Source organism: Heterostelium album (genome assembly GCF_000004825.1).
Source record: "Heterostelium album PN500 unplaced genomic scaffold PPL_scaffold9, whole genome shotgun sequence".
Classification (NCBI taxonomy): domain Eukaryota; phylum Evosea; class Eumycetozoa; order Acytosteliales; family Acytosteliaceae; genus Heterostelium; species Heterostelium album.
In genome coordinates, this window is record NW_008805071.1 from 2,012,694 (window position 1) to 2,030,783 (window position 18,090).

Below are 18,090 nucleotides of genomic sequence, written 5' to 3' on the forward strand. Positions count from 1 at the left end.
TATTTGCTGTAGCGATCGTATATTATAGAATTCCACTCCAGTAAAGCTACCAAGTGCATATACAAATTGACGGAGATACAAAGAAAGAATGTCACTCAGCCAACTTGAAGTTCAAATTTCACTGACCAGATTACTATTAGACATTGTTACCTGGTCCGTATACTACGAATATAGGTGCTTCGTTGTTCTATTACAGATATAACTACAGCAAAAATCTGAGAAACAGGACAGAGGTATCAATAGTATCAGACAGATATACACAATCGAATGATAAAACTTTGGTTAAATCTTTCTTTAATTTATTTAAATAAAATCTACAAACAAATAAATTTATATTCATTTAAATATTTAAAATTTCATATAAAATTTTGTTCGAAAACGAATTTTTTTTTAATTCAACGCAAATCTCTTGCGATATTGACTGGGTGTGCTCGAGCATATTCTTTTTTATTTGAAGAAGCTAAATAGTAATAATAATTGGAGTTGATAGAGTTAGTGGTTGAAACTGAAAGCGATTGTTGGAATCGTAATTCCAATCAAGGTATTATCACTAACAAATAAATAACTAGTAATAGAAATACATTACTAATAATATCAGAATTATTCTAGTTAGAATACCATCATACATATACCTGTCTTTCATAGATTTGACAATCACCCTTTGTCCTATTTCAAACGGGATGGTATGGAATTGTTTCCTCATAATACCTCGGCTTGATCGCATGAAAAGGTATTCTCTCTTTACTGCCACAGTCTTCGTAGATGACAGTTGCCGTTTGAGCTCATGGCAGACTTCGTTGGTCGGTCATTCAACTACCAACAAACTATCAACACACAGCATGATTTCTCATTACATACATTCAACATGGTATTTACTTAATTAGACTCAATACATATGGATTATCTATATCGATAGTGTGTTAATTACACAGCTGCAGCTGTGTTTATGCAGATCGAATTAAAAAAATAGGACACGAATGTCTATTTTAATTTATCGGTATCCTCCAATGGGCTTTCCGCCATGTTTCTTTGAAGGAATTGGATATGGTCACTTTCAGTTTCAACCACTAACTAACATCAACTTCGTTTATTAATAATTATTAGGACAAAATCTTATTTCTAATAATACTTCAATAAAAAATAGTTTTAAAAATAACAAAGGTTTATTTATTTAAATATGCTCTCCTTTTTAAAAAAAAAGAGGCGGTTAAGAATTTATTAAATTAATTAATGAATGATGATTATTGATAAGTAACAGAACCAATATTGAAAGTTGGATTTTTGTCGGATTTGGTGATGTATCCAAATCTATACTTTGAATCAATTGCAATTTGATTGACATATGATGGCAATGTATAGCTTGATGGTTGTTGATTGTTGTTGTTGACTCTGACAAGATCCCAAATCGAAGAAGAATCATCACGAAGTTGAACTGAGGAACTGAGAATCAATGATTTGATTACCTTGTTGCTATTGTTTTCAATGACACCATCGAATTGATAATAATTGATGTTGTCAGTTGTCCATTGGTTGACAATGTAGCTTGAGACTGTGATATTATTAGTGTTGGTGTTATTGTTGTTGGTGGTTGGTTTTGGAGTTTCAGTGACAACATTGCTATCATTACATGTCAATCCAAATTGTGAATTCTGGTTGAATGAGAAATAGAATGAATATGGAATCGAATTGTTTGCAATTCCAAATGCCATCGATGATGAACAATATGAAAATTGGAATTCCAATTTGATTCCTCTGATCAACATACTGACTGCACCATTTCTTGAGATAGTGAGTGATCTGGCATCAGAGAATGGGAATGATACTTGATTGACATCGAATGGTTGTTTCTTGTTATTGTTTGAACAGTTAACATTGTTGGATGAAATTGAATTGAATGAATTGACATTGGATAGATCTGTTGAGAATTGTGGTGAATACAATGAATTTCCAATCATGTATGTAACTGAACCGGTTTGTTCGAAATAGATAATCTTGACACCAATGATTGAACCATTGAAATATTGTGCCAATGCGTTAGCTGAACATTGTCCATTCACATTATTGGCAATGAATAATAAACAAATTAAAACAAAAATAAAATTAAAAGTTTTCATATTTAAAGTTTATTTGTATTTATATTATAACTATATATATTTAAGTATTAGAATAATTATTTATATTTATTTAACTATATTTGTTAATTTGATTTGATGATAATACTCCATTTTTAATGTACTATTTATAGTTAAAATAAATTAGAATATTTCTAAAATAATTAAAAGACAACATATCAATTTGATAAACAGTCACACAATACTAAACAAATGATTGATCATTAACAACTGATCAAATAATTCTAATAAAATTTAAAAATAAAAATAAAAAAACTTTGATTAAAAAAAAAATCTAATATAATTGGAAATAAATGAGGACACATGTCTTCTCTTGATGTTCAACAAAATAAATATTTTTTCCTCTATTATTGAATATAGAAAATGAGTGATAAAGTAGTTTTAATGTGTAATTATGGATTCCGTGACATTACGTTGAATCTCATAAAAAGTATAGAGAATCAGTACGATCAGACTGACCAGTTCAAAAGCGAATGGCACGATAAGTTCATGTTCTTTGCACTCGATGATCGAGCCAGTCAGTTTTTTCAATCAAAATCAATAGAGGCGATCAATCTATCCAATAGATCGGTTATCAACAAGTGTTTCAATCACTACAAGACATTCATTGGCTATTGTAATCAGTGCAAACGATCGATATGTTCAGATTGTCATCCAGTTGGCCAGCATACCGATATTCCCGACACCAACAATCTTCATCTAAGAGATCAATACAACAACGCAATGAATTCCATTGCAAAAGAAGCAGTAGAACGTCCTATGACAAGTGTAAATGATATGATGTCGATGTTTGGTGGTTCAGCAGGTGGTAGCGGTAACACTATTGCGTCTAATGACACTGTATATGGTGAAGAAGCAGAATCCTATGGTAATGTTGGATTCCGTGCTATCTGCAACGAGAAACCGTTGGTCGTACTGGATGTTCTTAAACGTGGATATAATGTGCTGTGGACAGACACCGATATCGTTTGGCTTGGTGAACCTTTCGCTGCATTCAAGCACGCCACTCAAGAATCCGGTATCGACTACGACAGTTTGGACTTGATTGTTCAACAGGATGACGATGACATCTGTGCTGGATTCTATTATATCCGATCGAATGAAGTCACTATCAAGTATATGGAGACGGTCATTGCTTTCTTGAATCCGATTGTCGATGATCAGATTTCAATGAGAAAGTTCCTAAAGGAGCATGCCATTCAAATCACCAAAAACAACAACAATAGTAGTGGTGTCGACACTCCAAGTGGTAATAAATTAAGATACTTCAGATTGCCAAGAACAACATTTCCAAATGGTACAGCTTATTTCAATTTGAAGATACCACAGAGAAACAATGTTAAGCCAGTTATAGTACATAACAACTGTATCATAGGTCATAGAAGTAAGAGAGAGAGATTCATTGAATATAATCTATGGTTCATAGATGATAATAAAGAGTTAAATATAACAACTACAACTGCAACAACTCCAACAACTAAGCCAAAGATAGCTGCAACAGGATTGTTTAAAGCACATTTTGATGTGATTACATCCATCACCAAAGATGAAAAAAACAACTTACTCTACACTGCAAGTCTCGATAAATCTGTAAAACAATGGGATTGTAACAATGGCAACAAGCTGTTGAAATCAAAGTATGTTCATAAGCGAGGTTCTATCTGGGGAATGTATGTAAATCCATCACATTCCGCCAATAGCACTGCAATACCAACATCAAACAATGCTAGAGATAATATTGTATTGATAACGGCATCACATGATAAGACAGTTCAATGTTGGGATAAAGATATGAATTCGATTCAGACTCACGGTGGACATTATGGTATCATCAATGGTCTGTTGGTGATTAACAACGATCTTCTCGTTACTTGGTCCGACGATAGAACTATCAGAGTTGCATCGGTAAAGGATACAGACTACAAGAGAGTGTTTCTTGGTCATACTGAACCAGTTAGCTCCGTTTGCTATTTTATGAATCGATTGTTCTCGGCATCGTCAGACGGCACAATCAGACAATGGGATTTCACAACTGGTCGTTGCACCAATATCATTCATTCTCATCAAGGATGGGTACGTTCCATTGTTTACGATATAACAAAGAATCAACTCATAAGTGGTGGTAGCGATGGTTCAATTAAGTTTTGGAATCTAAATGTATGTTACTGATAATATTTATTTTTATTCCAACGTAGTAACTAATTTGTTTTGTTCTTTTTTTTTTATTTTAATCATCATTAATCATAGACGAGTGAATGTACAAAAATAATCTACCCAAATATCGATGATTCATCAAACAATGTATCAATTTCACAGATTATATTAGTCAATAATATATTGTATGTTGCATCAGAGAATGGTTCATTGAAGTCATATGATATAAATGTATGTAATTATAATAACCATTGTTGTTGTTGTTGTTGTTGTCATTGTACTTGATTGATTAATAACTAATATATTTAAAATCTAATAATAACTAGGCATATGAGTTGTTGGATGAGTATGAGGGACATGCACCTTTCCCTATCAATTGTATGTACGTTTCAACTGTGTGCGATTCAATATACACTGGTGGATTCGATAAGCTTGTCAAACAGTGGCCATTATATACAGTGTCATATGAAGATGAAGATGTTGTAAATATCGAAGACCAATCATAAAATAAAATATTTGAAATCTTTTAACTATATATTTATCTATGTATTTATTCATTGCTTAGTTGTTGGTGATGTTTTAGTTGTTGATGTTGCTGCTGTTGTTGTTGTTACAGGTGTAGTAGTAGTAGTTGTTGTTGTTGTTTGATTATCTTCACCATCCTTTGCAAAATAAACTATTTTATCACCTTTTGTAGAATCCATTATATATTTAAAGATTTGTTCATTATTCTCATGATACTTTTTATATGATGACAATTGTTCTTTTTTAAATACCTATAATAATAATAATAACGATAATGTACAAACAATAAATAAAATGAAATCTATAGATCTTCTTAACTAATTAATAATCTATCATACAGTTAAATCTTTATCTTCATCACGCATCAGCATATATGTTATACCACAACCAACGAGAATAGGTGTGAAAAATGTAACTATATATCTTGACATCTCTTAAACGTTTATTAAATAATAATAATTAAGTTGTTATATAAAAAAAATGTAAAAAACAAAATGTTATGAAATTTGAAAATCGAAAGATATACGTGTCACCAAAGACAATTATTTATCATTATCATGATGATCCACTACATTTTATTTATTAATAGATCATTAATTAATTAATAACAATCAAATGTAATGCAAAAATTAAAACTATTTGATTGATTTATAATAAATAGAATGATTGTTGTTATTATTATATTCAAAAAAATAAAATAAAAAATAAAAAAGGCAAAGATTACTTAAATCTTATTACTGAGAACATAATGACCTTGAACAAAAACTAACTTTCACAGAACAAATAAAATATCTAATAAAATAACAATGACCAACACGAATAAGACTTGGTGTTGAATTGGAAACATTGAAAGAGAGTTCAATCCCATCTTTAATAAAGTATCACTCTCCGATGCACCTGATTTATTATGGATGAAATAAACAAATATTTGTTTATTGTTCCCATTTAATCTATGAATTAGCCCAAAAAAATCAACCCATTTTGTTTTTTTTTTCTAAACAACAAATTTTTAAGAAACTACAAAAAAAAAAAAAATTCAAATAATCTTTGTTTTATTTAAAATTTTTAATTGAAAACCAAAAAAGTTAATTGATTATCGGAATTCTAAAATTTTGATTTATTTCTTTATTTATTTAAATATAATATGTTTAATATAATAATAATTTTATAACACTCACAGTCAGTAAAACAAGAAAAGAATAATTAGAACATAGATATTAAGATTAATATTACATTTTTATTTATTTAATTATTTTGTAAGTAATAATTTAAGATTGTTTAGTTTACAGATAGAAAAATAGATAAATAGATAGTATTATTTGTGTAAACTAAAATTTTAGTAAATTCAAACTTATAAAGCCTTTTTTTGATTGATTTTTATCCCCACATTTTCTTAAATGTTACTGCATTGTATATTTTTTTACCTTTTAGTTGTTTTTTTTTAATTCTTTATTAATAGATGAAATCAACAATAGATAATCAACAGTAACAATTATAACATCAGTGAATTTATATCAAAGAATTAAGTAAATACGCTCAAATTGATTTCGATCGTAACAATCCCAAACCACACATCAACTTGTTGGTGGTTCTACGATAATGTATTATCTTTTATCTTTTCAATTAACACACAAAACAACAACAACAACAATAACAGTATCAAAAATAAATAAAAACAGTCAATCTAAACACACAATAGATTTCTAAATTAAGGAAAAACAATTGAGGAATGTCCATAGCAGAGAAGATAGGTTTTTGTCTCAGTTGTTCATCATTATCGTCATCATCATCATTTTCTATTTCTTGCAAAATTCAAACTAAAACAATCAATATTAGGTTGTTATTAATATTGTTGTCGATCACACTTACACCAAAACAAGCCAACCATAACAACAACAAAGACATTCTTTTTTTTTCATTTGCTCAGTATCTCCCAAAACTTTAGACCTTTACCTATCTACCCTTTGCACTTATCCTAACACAACCAACCTCTCTATCAATACTGGATGATTGATAATCGATATTATTCCCAACCTCAAGCACCAACCCAACTCACACACATAACTAAACTAACAATAGATCAACAGTCAACTACCCTTGAAATATATTTATCTCTCTCTCTATAAAAATAGTAACTTTTGATATTTAAATTTATAATTATTGCTATTTCAAAAGACGAGAAACGATACTAGTGAATGGTTTGGTTTGATTCAATCAAGGTCAAGTCAAATCAATCATCAAATCAAATCAAATAACCACAATTGCTATTGCTGCCTATCAAATTTTTTACTTAGATATAATCGATATTGTTTAGTGATGAATGGTGGTGAGAGTGTGTTTGAAATGGTGGTGATCGATAGTGTGTGGTAGCAGAAAAAGTGGAAATGATCGTTCATCTTTTTTGAAAACAAATTCAATCACCATCATCTTTATAGTTAGCAGCAGCAGTAGTAGACGATTATTATTGACCATCTAATTAGGGTATCTATTATGCTGTTCTTAGATGGGTAGATATTTTATTCTCATACATTAGATGAGTAACAAAACACCATTTTCTGGAATATCTTTTAAAAAAATAATAATGATAATAAAAATAATAATTATCACCACACCTACCACTACCACTACCACCAAAAACACATAGACAAATTTGTCGTCGTTTTATTTTTATTTTTTATTTTTTTCTTTAAATTTATCAATAATAAAGTATAATGTTCATTCGAGACAAACCAAAAGTGGTGTTTTTGACTCCTCACTTTTAAAATTCTATCTTCCAAATAATAATAACAACAATAAAATAATTATAACAACACCTTCTCTTCTTTGCAATTCTTCCTACTTTTATCAAATAATATCCATAAATATATAAAATTGACAATACCAATATTTAGAGTATTTAAATATTTATATATTCACACCCCTCCTAATTTATATTTGCCTTGCATTGTATTACTAATGATTATTAAAACAACAACCACACCACTATTTTAATTAATCAACACACACACACACATACAATTAATAAATAAAATTGCTAAGCAAAACTAGTTTAATTTAAATTTGCTTTAAAAACTTTAATAACCAAACACACACACACCCCACTTTTATTACAAAGTTCTATACAATTGTTCTATTTTGACCGGTTCCAAATTTGTTTCCAATTGGTCTAAAAGATAATCTTTCTATTTGTTTATTTTTTTTTTTGCAATCTTTTTTATATTTTTATATTTTCTATACTTTTTATATAAAACATTTTATTGTTTACTTTTTGATTTTTTGTAATCATCATATATTAGTAATATAATTTTATCGAATTATATATCATTTTAAAATAAATATTAAATAGGCAATTCACTTTGGTGGAAATCTTACACCCATCAACCAATCCAATTAAATAATTAAAAAGAATAAAACAATAAAAAAAAAAGGAAAACTAAAATAGAAATTCTATTGAATAATTATAATTATGTGTAATAATTTTTACAGTAACAGATAGTTCTATAGATTTCAGAATAATTAATAAATCCAGTAGCATGAATATCACCTTTACTCATCGACGACATTCTCATTCAACCCTATTTTTCACAAACTTTGATTTCCAGTTTCATCCATTTCATTCACAAACATATGAAATTTTAATGCATAGTTAATAATTATATTTAGAATCCTTATTTTTCACACATTTATAGATTATTATTATCTATATATACACAATTCATTAAAAAAAATAATAATTATATTAATATAAACTGTAATATTAGATATCTTATATATATTCAATTTGTAAATAGTTTCCAATTATAAAAATAAAAAGAGAGAGAAAGAATGGCATCAATGTACAAAGAAAGAAGAGAACGTAAAGATTTCTTGAAATCAGAGATTGACAGACAGAGAAAACTGATTCAAGAAGAAGATTTCAAGTTAATGAATGAAAATAATACTCATTATGTTGAAAATAAATTGATAGAACTTAACAAAGAATTAAATTCTGTAAGTATTATTTAATATCATTAAAGTTTTAAAATTAATTAATCGTTGTTATTTTTAGTTAAAATTAGAATTAGAAGAATTAAGATTGACAGGTGATAAATTTTATACACAACATGGAGATGATAATATATTGATAGAAATCGATGAGATGAGTAAACTGACATTCTATCATTGCACACACTCACTGGAGTTACCAGAGATTCCAATGGATCACTGTTGCAATGGAAGTCGTATACAAATCAATTTCGATGAAAACAACAATCCAATCTATGAACTACACACACTACTCTCTACCAAATCAATTCACCAACTTTTTTCTGTAAAAACCAATTTTGAAATCCCGACTTTTAAACCAACCAACTTTTTCGAGCGCGTAAGACACAACACTTGGAGTCTTGGTATATCACCACTGCGTCGTACCACCTCTGACCCATCGATTTTCGGAGAACGTCTTTCACCACCCAAATCCATGTATATAGAAAAACAACAAAACCTCTCACCAAGACGTGATCTAAATAATAGTGGCAACATTGCTAACCACAGCAACAATAGCAATGGAGCAAGCAGTTTGAGTAGCTCTCCAAAGAAAGCAGATACTTTCAATGGAACCAGCTCAATTGGTTCAAGCGGAATCGACGGACTCGACGAGAGTGGAAAGATATTGCTCACTTGGAACACCAAGGAAACATCGATCTACATCCTCAAGTCAATGCAAGAATCAACTGAGTTGCTCGAGTTGTTGGGCTCTCATATCGACCGATCGAAAAAGCTGACCGCCAAGCAATCACAACAAATCAAACAATTCCACCAGTATCGATCGACTCCCTACGATCACAACAACGCTGAGCATGAAACTTATCTTACCGAGCTCTGGACTTGTCTCTATCCCGACCTGCCTTTTGAAAAGAAATCACCACTCTGGAAGGATTTTGGATTCCAAAGTGAAGATCCAACACGTGATTTCAGAGGAATGGGTCTTCTTGGTCTATTGAATCTCATCTATCTAGTAAAGAATCACAGACCATGGGTAGATTCTGTATTAAAAGAAAATAGAGATTATCCATTTGCCGTCGCTGGTATTAATATTACAAATTTAATGTTTGAAATTTTAAATGTAAATGATGGTAAGTTTTAAATTAATGTTATTACTATCTTTTTAAATCTTAATATTAATTATTTTAATTTTTTTTTTTTAAAACAATAGATGCTTTACAACAACCATGGTGGTCACCTTTTTGGAATTCAACTTATATGATCATGTTATGTTCGATGTCCAGAGACACTGACTTTGCTTTCGAGGAACTCTATTTCCAAGCATTCAAGTTGTTGGACCACGTCTGGACTCAAATGAATGCCACCTATATGATGTTCCCAAATGTAATGAAAAGAATGAAACAGATGCTCAATGAGGTCTCAACCTTGAACGCAAACTCATTCGAAGAAGTCAAAGCAAGATTCGAGTTGGTTATCTTTTCATCGTCATTAGTCAACTAGAGACCTTCAGATTATTCAATAATTATATATATATTTTTTTCTAGCCAACCTCCACCCCTGGGTGTATGCAAATACATACTCCTGAAACTAAACCAATCAAAATTAACCCAAACCAACCAACCACCAATAAATTATTTATTAAAAACTTGTAACATTAATGTACAACCATCAACCAACCAATGAAAGAAAAAACGAAATATTTACTTTTTTTATATCTTTTCCACACATTTTTTAACTACAACGTAGTTTTAAAATCAGAGTTTCATGAACATTAATAAAAAAAAACCATCAGTGAAAAAAACTTACTCTTTTTTTTGTGTGGTAATTTTTCTCTAAAAAGTGGGAATTAGAATTATTTGTTTTTTAATTTATTTTTTGTAAAAGCTCAAAATTAAATAAGAACATTAATTAATCGACTTTTAAAACTTAAGTTTACATTTTATTTAAACTATCATATATTTTATTTATTTATTTATATATTCATTTATTATCACTTTTTTTTTAAAACAAGCCTAATTTATACAAAAAAGTAAGTAAAGATCGTGAGTTTTTTATTTTAATTTGAAGATGGGTTTTTTTTAACGTGGTGTTCAGATATTTTTTTCAAAAGAATGTTGCAACATATGTGATTCAATCTAATAGCAGGAGAATGTTCATTTAATCTGTTTAGAACCTTTCATAGGGTTTTGAATATAAAAAAAATAATAATAATCATTTTAGTGTTTAATTTAACCCTTTGTATTAGATTATTTTATGTTGTTCAATTTCATTTTCCTTTTTTAACATTTCGTAGATTACTTTATAGACTTGTTTAATATATTAAACAACTTTATAATAATTAATTCATCGTTTACAGACATTTTTTTTTTTTTTAATTATAAAAGTAAACAATTTATTTAGAATATTCTAATTTTTATTTACAATTTACTTCATTCAACTCGAATATTCATTCAGAATAATAAATAATATAATATTATAAAACTATAAAAAAAAATGTAAGAATCATATTATTATATTTATATATTTTATATATTTTGAGAATTGTTTGTAAAAAATAACTTTCGTCCAACAAATAATATTTTATATGACATATCATCAATATAATAAATATTGACAATTTCAAGTAGTACAACCACAATTGTTGTCTTTATCTCTTTCAAAAAGAATTGATTTAATAACCCTCCATATCCCATTTATGTTCATAATATGTTCAATTAACCCCTTTTTTTATTTTTATTTTCTGTTTTTTAATGAATGTTGTACATTCTACCATCTAATTATTATGTTCTCTACAACAATGTATAAAAATACAATTGTACATTATATATAATATTTTGTTTTTTTAGTCTCACGAATAATATATAGATAAATAAACATGTTTAATTTAAATTAAATTGCGAATAATTATTTTATTTATTTTATTATTTATATAATTGAATTTCTTTCTTTCAGTCTGTATGCACATACATGTCATATTGATTAATTCGAATATTTAATAATAATTCAAAATCATTCTTTTTGATATTTATTTTAATGATAATTATCTATATCAATCATTTAATCTTTTCAATAATTCCAACACGAAAGTGAATATTATATATTTATATATTAAAAACTATTATACCACACAGATATCATACATCCACATCTAATCTTTCCTTTCTCTGCCTATTTATCGAATATCATTATCACTCTTTTAAAAGTATAGATAAAGCCTATTTCAATTTCAAATTTCACCTTTTCTCACACCTCTACTCTTCTGTATTCTCTATTTCCAATATTTCCTGTATACTCTTTCTCACAATCATCTTTCAAACAATCTATTTTGTTTGATTTTATTTGATTTTTAAAATTAATTTGTCTCGATTAGATATATATAGTCATCTCATTTCACACAATCTTATCTTTATCAATCCATATCATACACTGCTATCTTTTAATCTAGAGAACTAAAAACAAATAATATTTTATCTTTTATTAAAAATATCAACATAAAAGAACAAACAATCAAATCATTTTAATTAATCAACTATCCATCTATTTATTTATTTATTTATATCCATCAACATATCATTCTTTATTTATTAATTTATTTATTTATTTTAATTTAAAACTATTTTTGTTTTAATATAATATAAAAAAAATGTAAGAGATTTAATATTGACTGACTATTGATTGAGTTGTTCTTTATTTTTTTTAATGCTTATGAGTTATAGAAACATCAAATTAATTTGAATAATATATTAATATATAACTTTTTTAAAATATTAATTAGAAATAGAAATATGGACGGAAAGCTTAATACATTAAGACTTATGTTCCCAAACACAACAATGGATCAAGCAATCGTTGCTTTGAAGACAAACAATTGGGATCTTGATCAAACTATTGATTTTTTGTTGGCAACTACTGAAGCCGATGAGATTGCCAAGAAGGAAGAGGTCATTCCACCACCAGTCGTAAAGAAGGTTGTAGTACCACCCATCCCCATTATCAAGCCCGCTCCATGTCTCTCACCAAGATCCACTTCAATGGGTTCAACCAAAGTCGTGGAGCATGTAAGATTGGTACCAAAGAATGCACCATCATTCGTTCCAGTACCATGTCTTTCACCAAAATCCACTGGTAGCACAAGACCAACACCATCGGTTGCTTCCTTGGAGACTGCTGCTCCACTCTCACCAAGAAGTATGACTCAGGGTGCCAAGAAGACTGTTGAAATTGTAAATATTGTTCCAATCGGTAAGCCAATCCCATGTCCAGCACCAGAGATCGCTTCCACTGAGGTCTCATCTGATGACGAAATCCTCAAGGAATTCTTGTTGTTGGAGAAGCAACACTTGCCAGTTCCACCAGTTGTCCAAGCTGCACCAAGTCCATCACCAGTCAACGTTGTCGAGCTTCCAAAGCCATCGATTGCACAAAAGGTTGGTGAGAGAGATTTGGAGAGTGCTCAAAGAGACATTTCATTGTTGAAGAGTATATCAAACACTCTCAGAGAATTGGAGAATGAAGTCAGAAACATCAGTTTCGAATCAAAGGAGCACAAACCAAAGGACGAAAACAACAACAATAACAACAATGAGGATGATGACGAAGAAGAGGAAGACATTGATGAGGAGGAACGTTTGTTGAACAAGTTGCCAAACATCGATCATGCCATGGAGCAATTGGAGTCAATTTTCAATGCTTCGGTTGAGAAGACCGAGAAGGTACTCAAGTCACTCAAGGAGGAGATCGAGAGCTGGAGAATCAAGGACAACGTCAAGACTTTCACTTCCACCATCAGATTGGAACTCTCAGAGATGTTAGAGTCGATCGCCAACTACATAAACCCAATCCCAATTGCTGCCCAAGAGGAACAACGTTTGGAGCGTCAAGAGCAAAAGAGAGCTGAACTCGAGAAGAAACTCCAAGAACTTAAAGAATATAACGCAAGACTCGAAGAGGAGAGAAGATCTGCCATCGAGAGAATTGAAAAGAAGCAACCATCGGATGACCAAGAATTGCCACCTCCACCACCCTTACCAAGCAACCCACTTCCACCACCACCAACTCCAAATGCAGCACCAGGTTATTACTACTACGACCCAAGTGCACCAAATGTTTTCTACTATCACCCATTAAATCAACCACACCCACCAACCCAACCATTCCAACAATATCCACCACCATCATCAAAGTAAATAGTTAATTTACTTCTTTTGATTAATAACCAAAACCAACAGAATACCCATTGATATATTATTTTTAACAAATCTACAGCAAACCTTTGTTTTATTAAATAAAAACTACTAATATTAAAAATATATTGTTGTTTACTTCTTTTCTAACTTTTCATAAGTTCTTTGTTTGAATCTATCTCTTTGTACAATAAAACGTTCATGTGTACCTTTTTGTTTTGTAAATATAAGTTTAATAGTCATTCAATTTAGCTCAATCTATATAAATCTACTTACCTTCACCAATTTTACCAGTGGCATCACTTGCTTCAACTTTGAATGACACTTTCTTTCCGTCTATTGCAGTAATTGTAGCAACTGCCGATACCTCTAGACTTAGAGGAGTGGCTGCTAAATGTGCAATATTAACTGAAGTGCCAACAGAACTCCAATCTGCACCCATTTTATCTTTGATGCAATCTACAGATGCTTTCTCCATGAGAGCAATCATAGATGGTGTTGAAAACACCTCAATGTCACCACTGCCCACAATGTTTGCCAAGTGTTTCTCTTCAACAGTTGACTTTACCTCGTGAGTATCACCTACTTTCGCTGTTAAATTTGGAGATGACATTATTTCTTTTTATTTTTAAAATGAAAGAAGTTGTCTTTTTAAAAAACAATATATAATTGTCATTTGTGCAAATTTAATTAAAATATTAAAACTTGCAGATTTTTTAAATCAGATGAAAAGGAAAGATTTAGCTAAAGTTCTTATTTCCACTTGGTTGGTGATGTGGCATTCAATTGGTTGCTAGTAAAATTATTCAAATAATTCAATAATGTTCAATTTTATTTCAAAAAAAAAAAAACAATTTTTTATGACGGAATAAGTGGAGTAATAATTAAAATAAATCATCTGAATGGATCATTTTACTATATAGAGAGAGTATAAGACATCTTTAACAAATAATAATAATCCAATTTATATTTTCGATTTAATAGATTCCAGTGTAACGATAATTTTATCGAGATCTGGACGATCCTCAGGATTGTCATCCCAACATTGTTTTAGTAGCTGTACCAATAATTGTGGTGTCTTTGTTTCGTCAATGATTGGTCTCTTTTTCTAAAATATGAAATTAATAAGAATTGAGACTAAAGTTTTAAATAATTAAAACATACTGATTTGGAAGTTTGATGTATAATCTGAAAATCATAGTCAAGTTTAAGGTTGGAAAATGGAATTTGATAGTCGTTGGTTATACATCTTTGTATAAGTTCCCATAACACAATTGAAAAACTATAAACATCTGATTTAGAACTGTATTTCTTTGACCTATGATTATATTGGAAATAATAATATTAGTTTTCAAAAGTTAGCTTTATTGTTTATGTACTTTTTTTAGTATTAATACTTACAAAAATAACTCTGGTGGAGAATAAATGAATTTACCTTTGATTTGACCTAATGATACCATATTCTCGTGTAAATTAAATCTTGAAAGTACAAAATCTGTTATCTTTATATTATTATTGATATCGAATACAAAACTTTCACTCCTGTATTGTTTTAGATATAAATTCTAATGTTAGTATGTTTGTTCAGCAAGTATTATAAAACAGATAACCTACGTTATTCCTCTGTGTAATATCATTGGAGTGAAATGATGAAGTGCGTTAATCGATTTGGCTACTTGAATGGCAAGATCCAACGTTCGTTCCCAGGTGAAGGATTGCTCTTTGTCCTTCATGGAGGAGAGTAATGTACCATTTGGAGTGTATTCAGAGACGATTGCATATTCATTGGCATTATAGACCACTCCATAGAACTTGAAGATCATCGATGATTTCAAGTTGGCAAGTATGTCCAACTCCTTCTTTTCGAAATCCTGTAGAGCAGTTGTTTGCATCTGTTTAATATGTACCTTGTGCTGTTGTTGATCTTTGGTATAGATACCGGAATACAATATATAGTTCTCTGTATTCGCTATGAAATTCATCTCTGTTATCTCCGATGGCTCTATTCTCCAATTGAATAAACTTTGTTTTTCAACTTTACCATCACCACTATTATTACTATTATTCTGATTATTTATATTGTTATTATTATTATTATTATTATTGTTATTATTATTATTATTTTGTATTATTTCATTATTTTCATTTGTATTATTTATATTTTCATTATTTTCATTGTTGATAACAAACATTGATTTCAATCTACCAATAATCTGTTGGAATGTAGGTCTATTTTCTGGATTCTTTGAACAACTATAAATATAATATTAATAATTAACAGTGTTGCTAATATTATTATTGCTATTGCTGCTATTACTTACCAATCCTTAATGAGTTGAGCATATGGAATAGGACAGTTTGATGGCATTTCAGGTAAGCCCGATTCAGTGTTTGATACATTTCCTTGTGGAGTTTTGTGAGTAAGGATCTCCCATAGTACGATTCCAAAACTAAAGATGTCAGCTTTTGTAGAGTAACCGGCGCTACCAAACACTTCAGGTGCAATCCACGGTAGTGTTCCACAGAATGTTTTGGCCTGATCGTTTCCGTTGGTGAATCTAGATAATCCGAAATCAGATACTTTTACGTTGTAGTTGTTGTCAACCAGTAGATTCACTGACTTTAAATCACGATGAATAATCCTTGGATTGTAGGTGTGCAGATAGTTCATTCCCTGAGCAATATCCAAACACATCTTCACTTTGATATTCCATCCAATCGAACTCTTTGCATCCAGCACATGTCTAAGTGATCCTCTATTCAAATACTCTGTTATAATTGCAAGATTACCTTTTAGCAAACATGTTCTAAAATAAATAATAACACATTAATTAGTATTATTATTAATTGACTAAAGTAAAGTAAAGATTAAACACTTACCCCATAAATAATACAACATTTGGATGTCTAAGACATTTAAGAATAGATGTTTCCTTCTCGAATTCACCATTCTTATCTTTGTGTATCAGTGATTTATAGATGATTTTAACAGCTACTTGAGTACCTCGCCAATCGTATAGACTGACCTCTCCACAGGATCCACGACCCAATCTCTTTATAAATACAAGTTCATCTTCTTGCAGGTTGATTCTTGTATCATCTTCAACATATACAGGCGATGAGTTATTTGATAAATCTGGTTTATTATTTCTGCTATTGCTAACTGTATTATTATTATTATTATTATCATTATGTACAGCTTTTGTTTTCTTTATCTCTGAATATTCATAGTTTTCTTCTCTATCTCTTTTTAAACTTTGTGTTATTATAACATTTGTTGTTGTTGTTGTGTTATTATTATTTTCATGTTTATGTATCTTTTGAAGTTGTTTTCTATTTACAACAATATCATTATTATTATTATTGGTATTGTTATTGTTATTATTGTTGTTGTTGCTATTGTTTATTTCAATGTTTGATGTTATATCATTGTTATCAATGTCATCTATATTATTATTATGATATTCAAGATCGAATGAATCTACCTGAGTAGCACATTCATCATCGATTGATGTCTGCATTGGTTCCATCTGGTCATCTTCTATGATCACTTGCAATGTGATACCATTCTCATACAGTGTAATTCGATCGTTGTTCTTCAGTACTAAAGATAATCCTTTAGTAATCTTTATGGAATTGACTGCCGCTTGTTCATCACTACTACCAGCAGCAGCAGCACCACCAAGCTCGTCATTGACTTCACCCACAGCGATTCTTGTCAATCTACCTTGATTCTGACCCAACTGTGTATAGGTTACTTGTGACAATTCCTTTGATATTACAATCTCTGCATGCTTTCGACTGTAAATACATATATAATATAAATATCAATAAAACTATCATTCTTTGATATCATTTTATTGAATATATATGTTCATACCTAATATGAGTATCATTAATAAATGTAGGAGATCCTCTTCCAATGATATTGGAACCTATTTCTAATAGATGTTCGAAACCCTCCAAACTATCATTATTTTTGGTGTTACCGCAACTCCCACTATTTAAAAATCTTAATTTAACTGATATAGTCATTTATTTGTTTGTTATTTACAAGTATTCTAATTATTATATTACAATGATTTTTATTTTTGAATGATCTGAATCTGTGA

General features: G+C 29.7%; 7 protein-coding genes across 7 annotated transcripts; 3 read left to right on the forward strand and 4 right to left on the reverse strand.

The window, feature by feature from the left end:
• Positions 1-1,241: 1,241 nt before the first annotated feature.
• On the reverse strand, positions 1,242-2,114 carry PPL_09295 (carbohydrate-binding domain-containing protein; the record flags this gene model as incomplete). The annotated part of the gene is made up of 1 exon (XM_020580092.1): positions 1,242-2,114. The coding sequence occupies one exon, from the start codon at positions 2,112-2,114 to the stop codon at positions 1,242-1,244; it is 873 nt and encodes a 290-aa protein (XP_020429925.1).
• Positions 2,115-2,495: 381 nt separating this feature from the next.
• Positions 2,496-4,620, forward strand: agtA (WD40 repeat-containing protein; the record flags this gene model as incomplete). Its single annotated transcript, XM_020580093.1, has 3 exons — positions 2,496-4,289; positions 4,380-4,521; positions 4,613-4,620. 3 exons carry the CDS (start codon positions 2,496-2,498, stop codon positions 4,618-4,620), a joined length of 1,944 nt encoding a protein of 647 aa, XP_020429926.1.
• Positions 4,621-4,840: 220 nt separating this feature from the next.
• On the reverse strand, positions 4,841-5,242 carry PPL_09297 (uncharacterized protein; the record flags this gene model as incomplete). The annotated part of the gene is made up of 2 exons (XM_020580094.1): positions 4,841-5,062; positions 5,150-5,242. 2 exons carry the CDS (start codon positions 5,240-5,242, stop codon positions 4,841-4,843), a joined length of 315 nt encoding a protein of 104 aa, XP_020429927.1.
• A 3,394-nt stretch (positions 5,243-8,636) lies between these two features.
• elmoC (ELMO domain-containing protein) lies at positions 8,637-10,295 on the forward strand (the record flags this gene model as incomplete). The annotated part of the gene is made up of 3 exons (XM_020580095.1): positions 8,637-8,801; positions 8,860-9,925; positions 10,006-10,295. The coding sequence occupies 3 exons, from the start codon at positions 8,637-8,639 to the stop codon at positions 10,293-10,295; spliced, it is 1,521 nt and encodes a 506-aa protein (XP_020429928.1).
• A 2,285-nt stretch (positions 10,296-12,580) lies between these two features.
• On the forward strand, positions 12,581-13,981 carry PPL_09299 (uncharacterized protein; the record flags this gene model as incomplete). The annotated part of the gene is made up of 1 exon (XM_020580096.1): positions 12,581-13,981. One exon carries the CDS (start codon positions 12,581-12,583, stop codon positions 13,979-13,981), a length of 1,401 nt encoding a protein of 466 aa, XP_020429929.1.
• A 132-nt stretch (positions 13,982-14,113) lies between these two features.
• PPL_09300 (thioesterase family protein) lies at positions 14,114-14,591 on the reverse strand (the record flags this gene model as incomplete). The annotated part of the gene is made up of 2 exons (XM_020580097.1): positions 14,114-14,187; positions 14,255-14,591. 2 exons carry the CDS (start codon positions 14,589-14,591, stop codon positions 14,114-14,116), a joined length of 411 nt encoding a protein of 136 aa, XP_020429930.1.
• Positions 14,592-14,942: 351 nt separating this feature from the next.
• PPL_09301 (uncharacterized protein) lies at positions 14,943-18,013 on the reverse strand (the record flags this gene model as incomplete). Its single annotated transcript, XM_020580098.1, has 8 exons — positions 14,943-15,086; positions 15,143-15,296; positions 15,380-15,520; positions 15,593-16,231; positions 16,300-16,536; positions 16,672-16,785; positions 16,859-17,779; positions 17,859-18,013. 8 exons carry the CDS (start codon positions 18,011-18,013, stop codon positions 14,943-14,945), a joined length of 2,505 nt encoding a protein of 834 aa, XP_020429931.1.
• Positions 18,014-18,090: the final 77 nt, after the last annotated feature.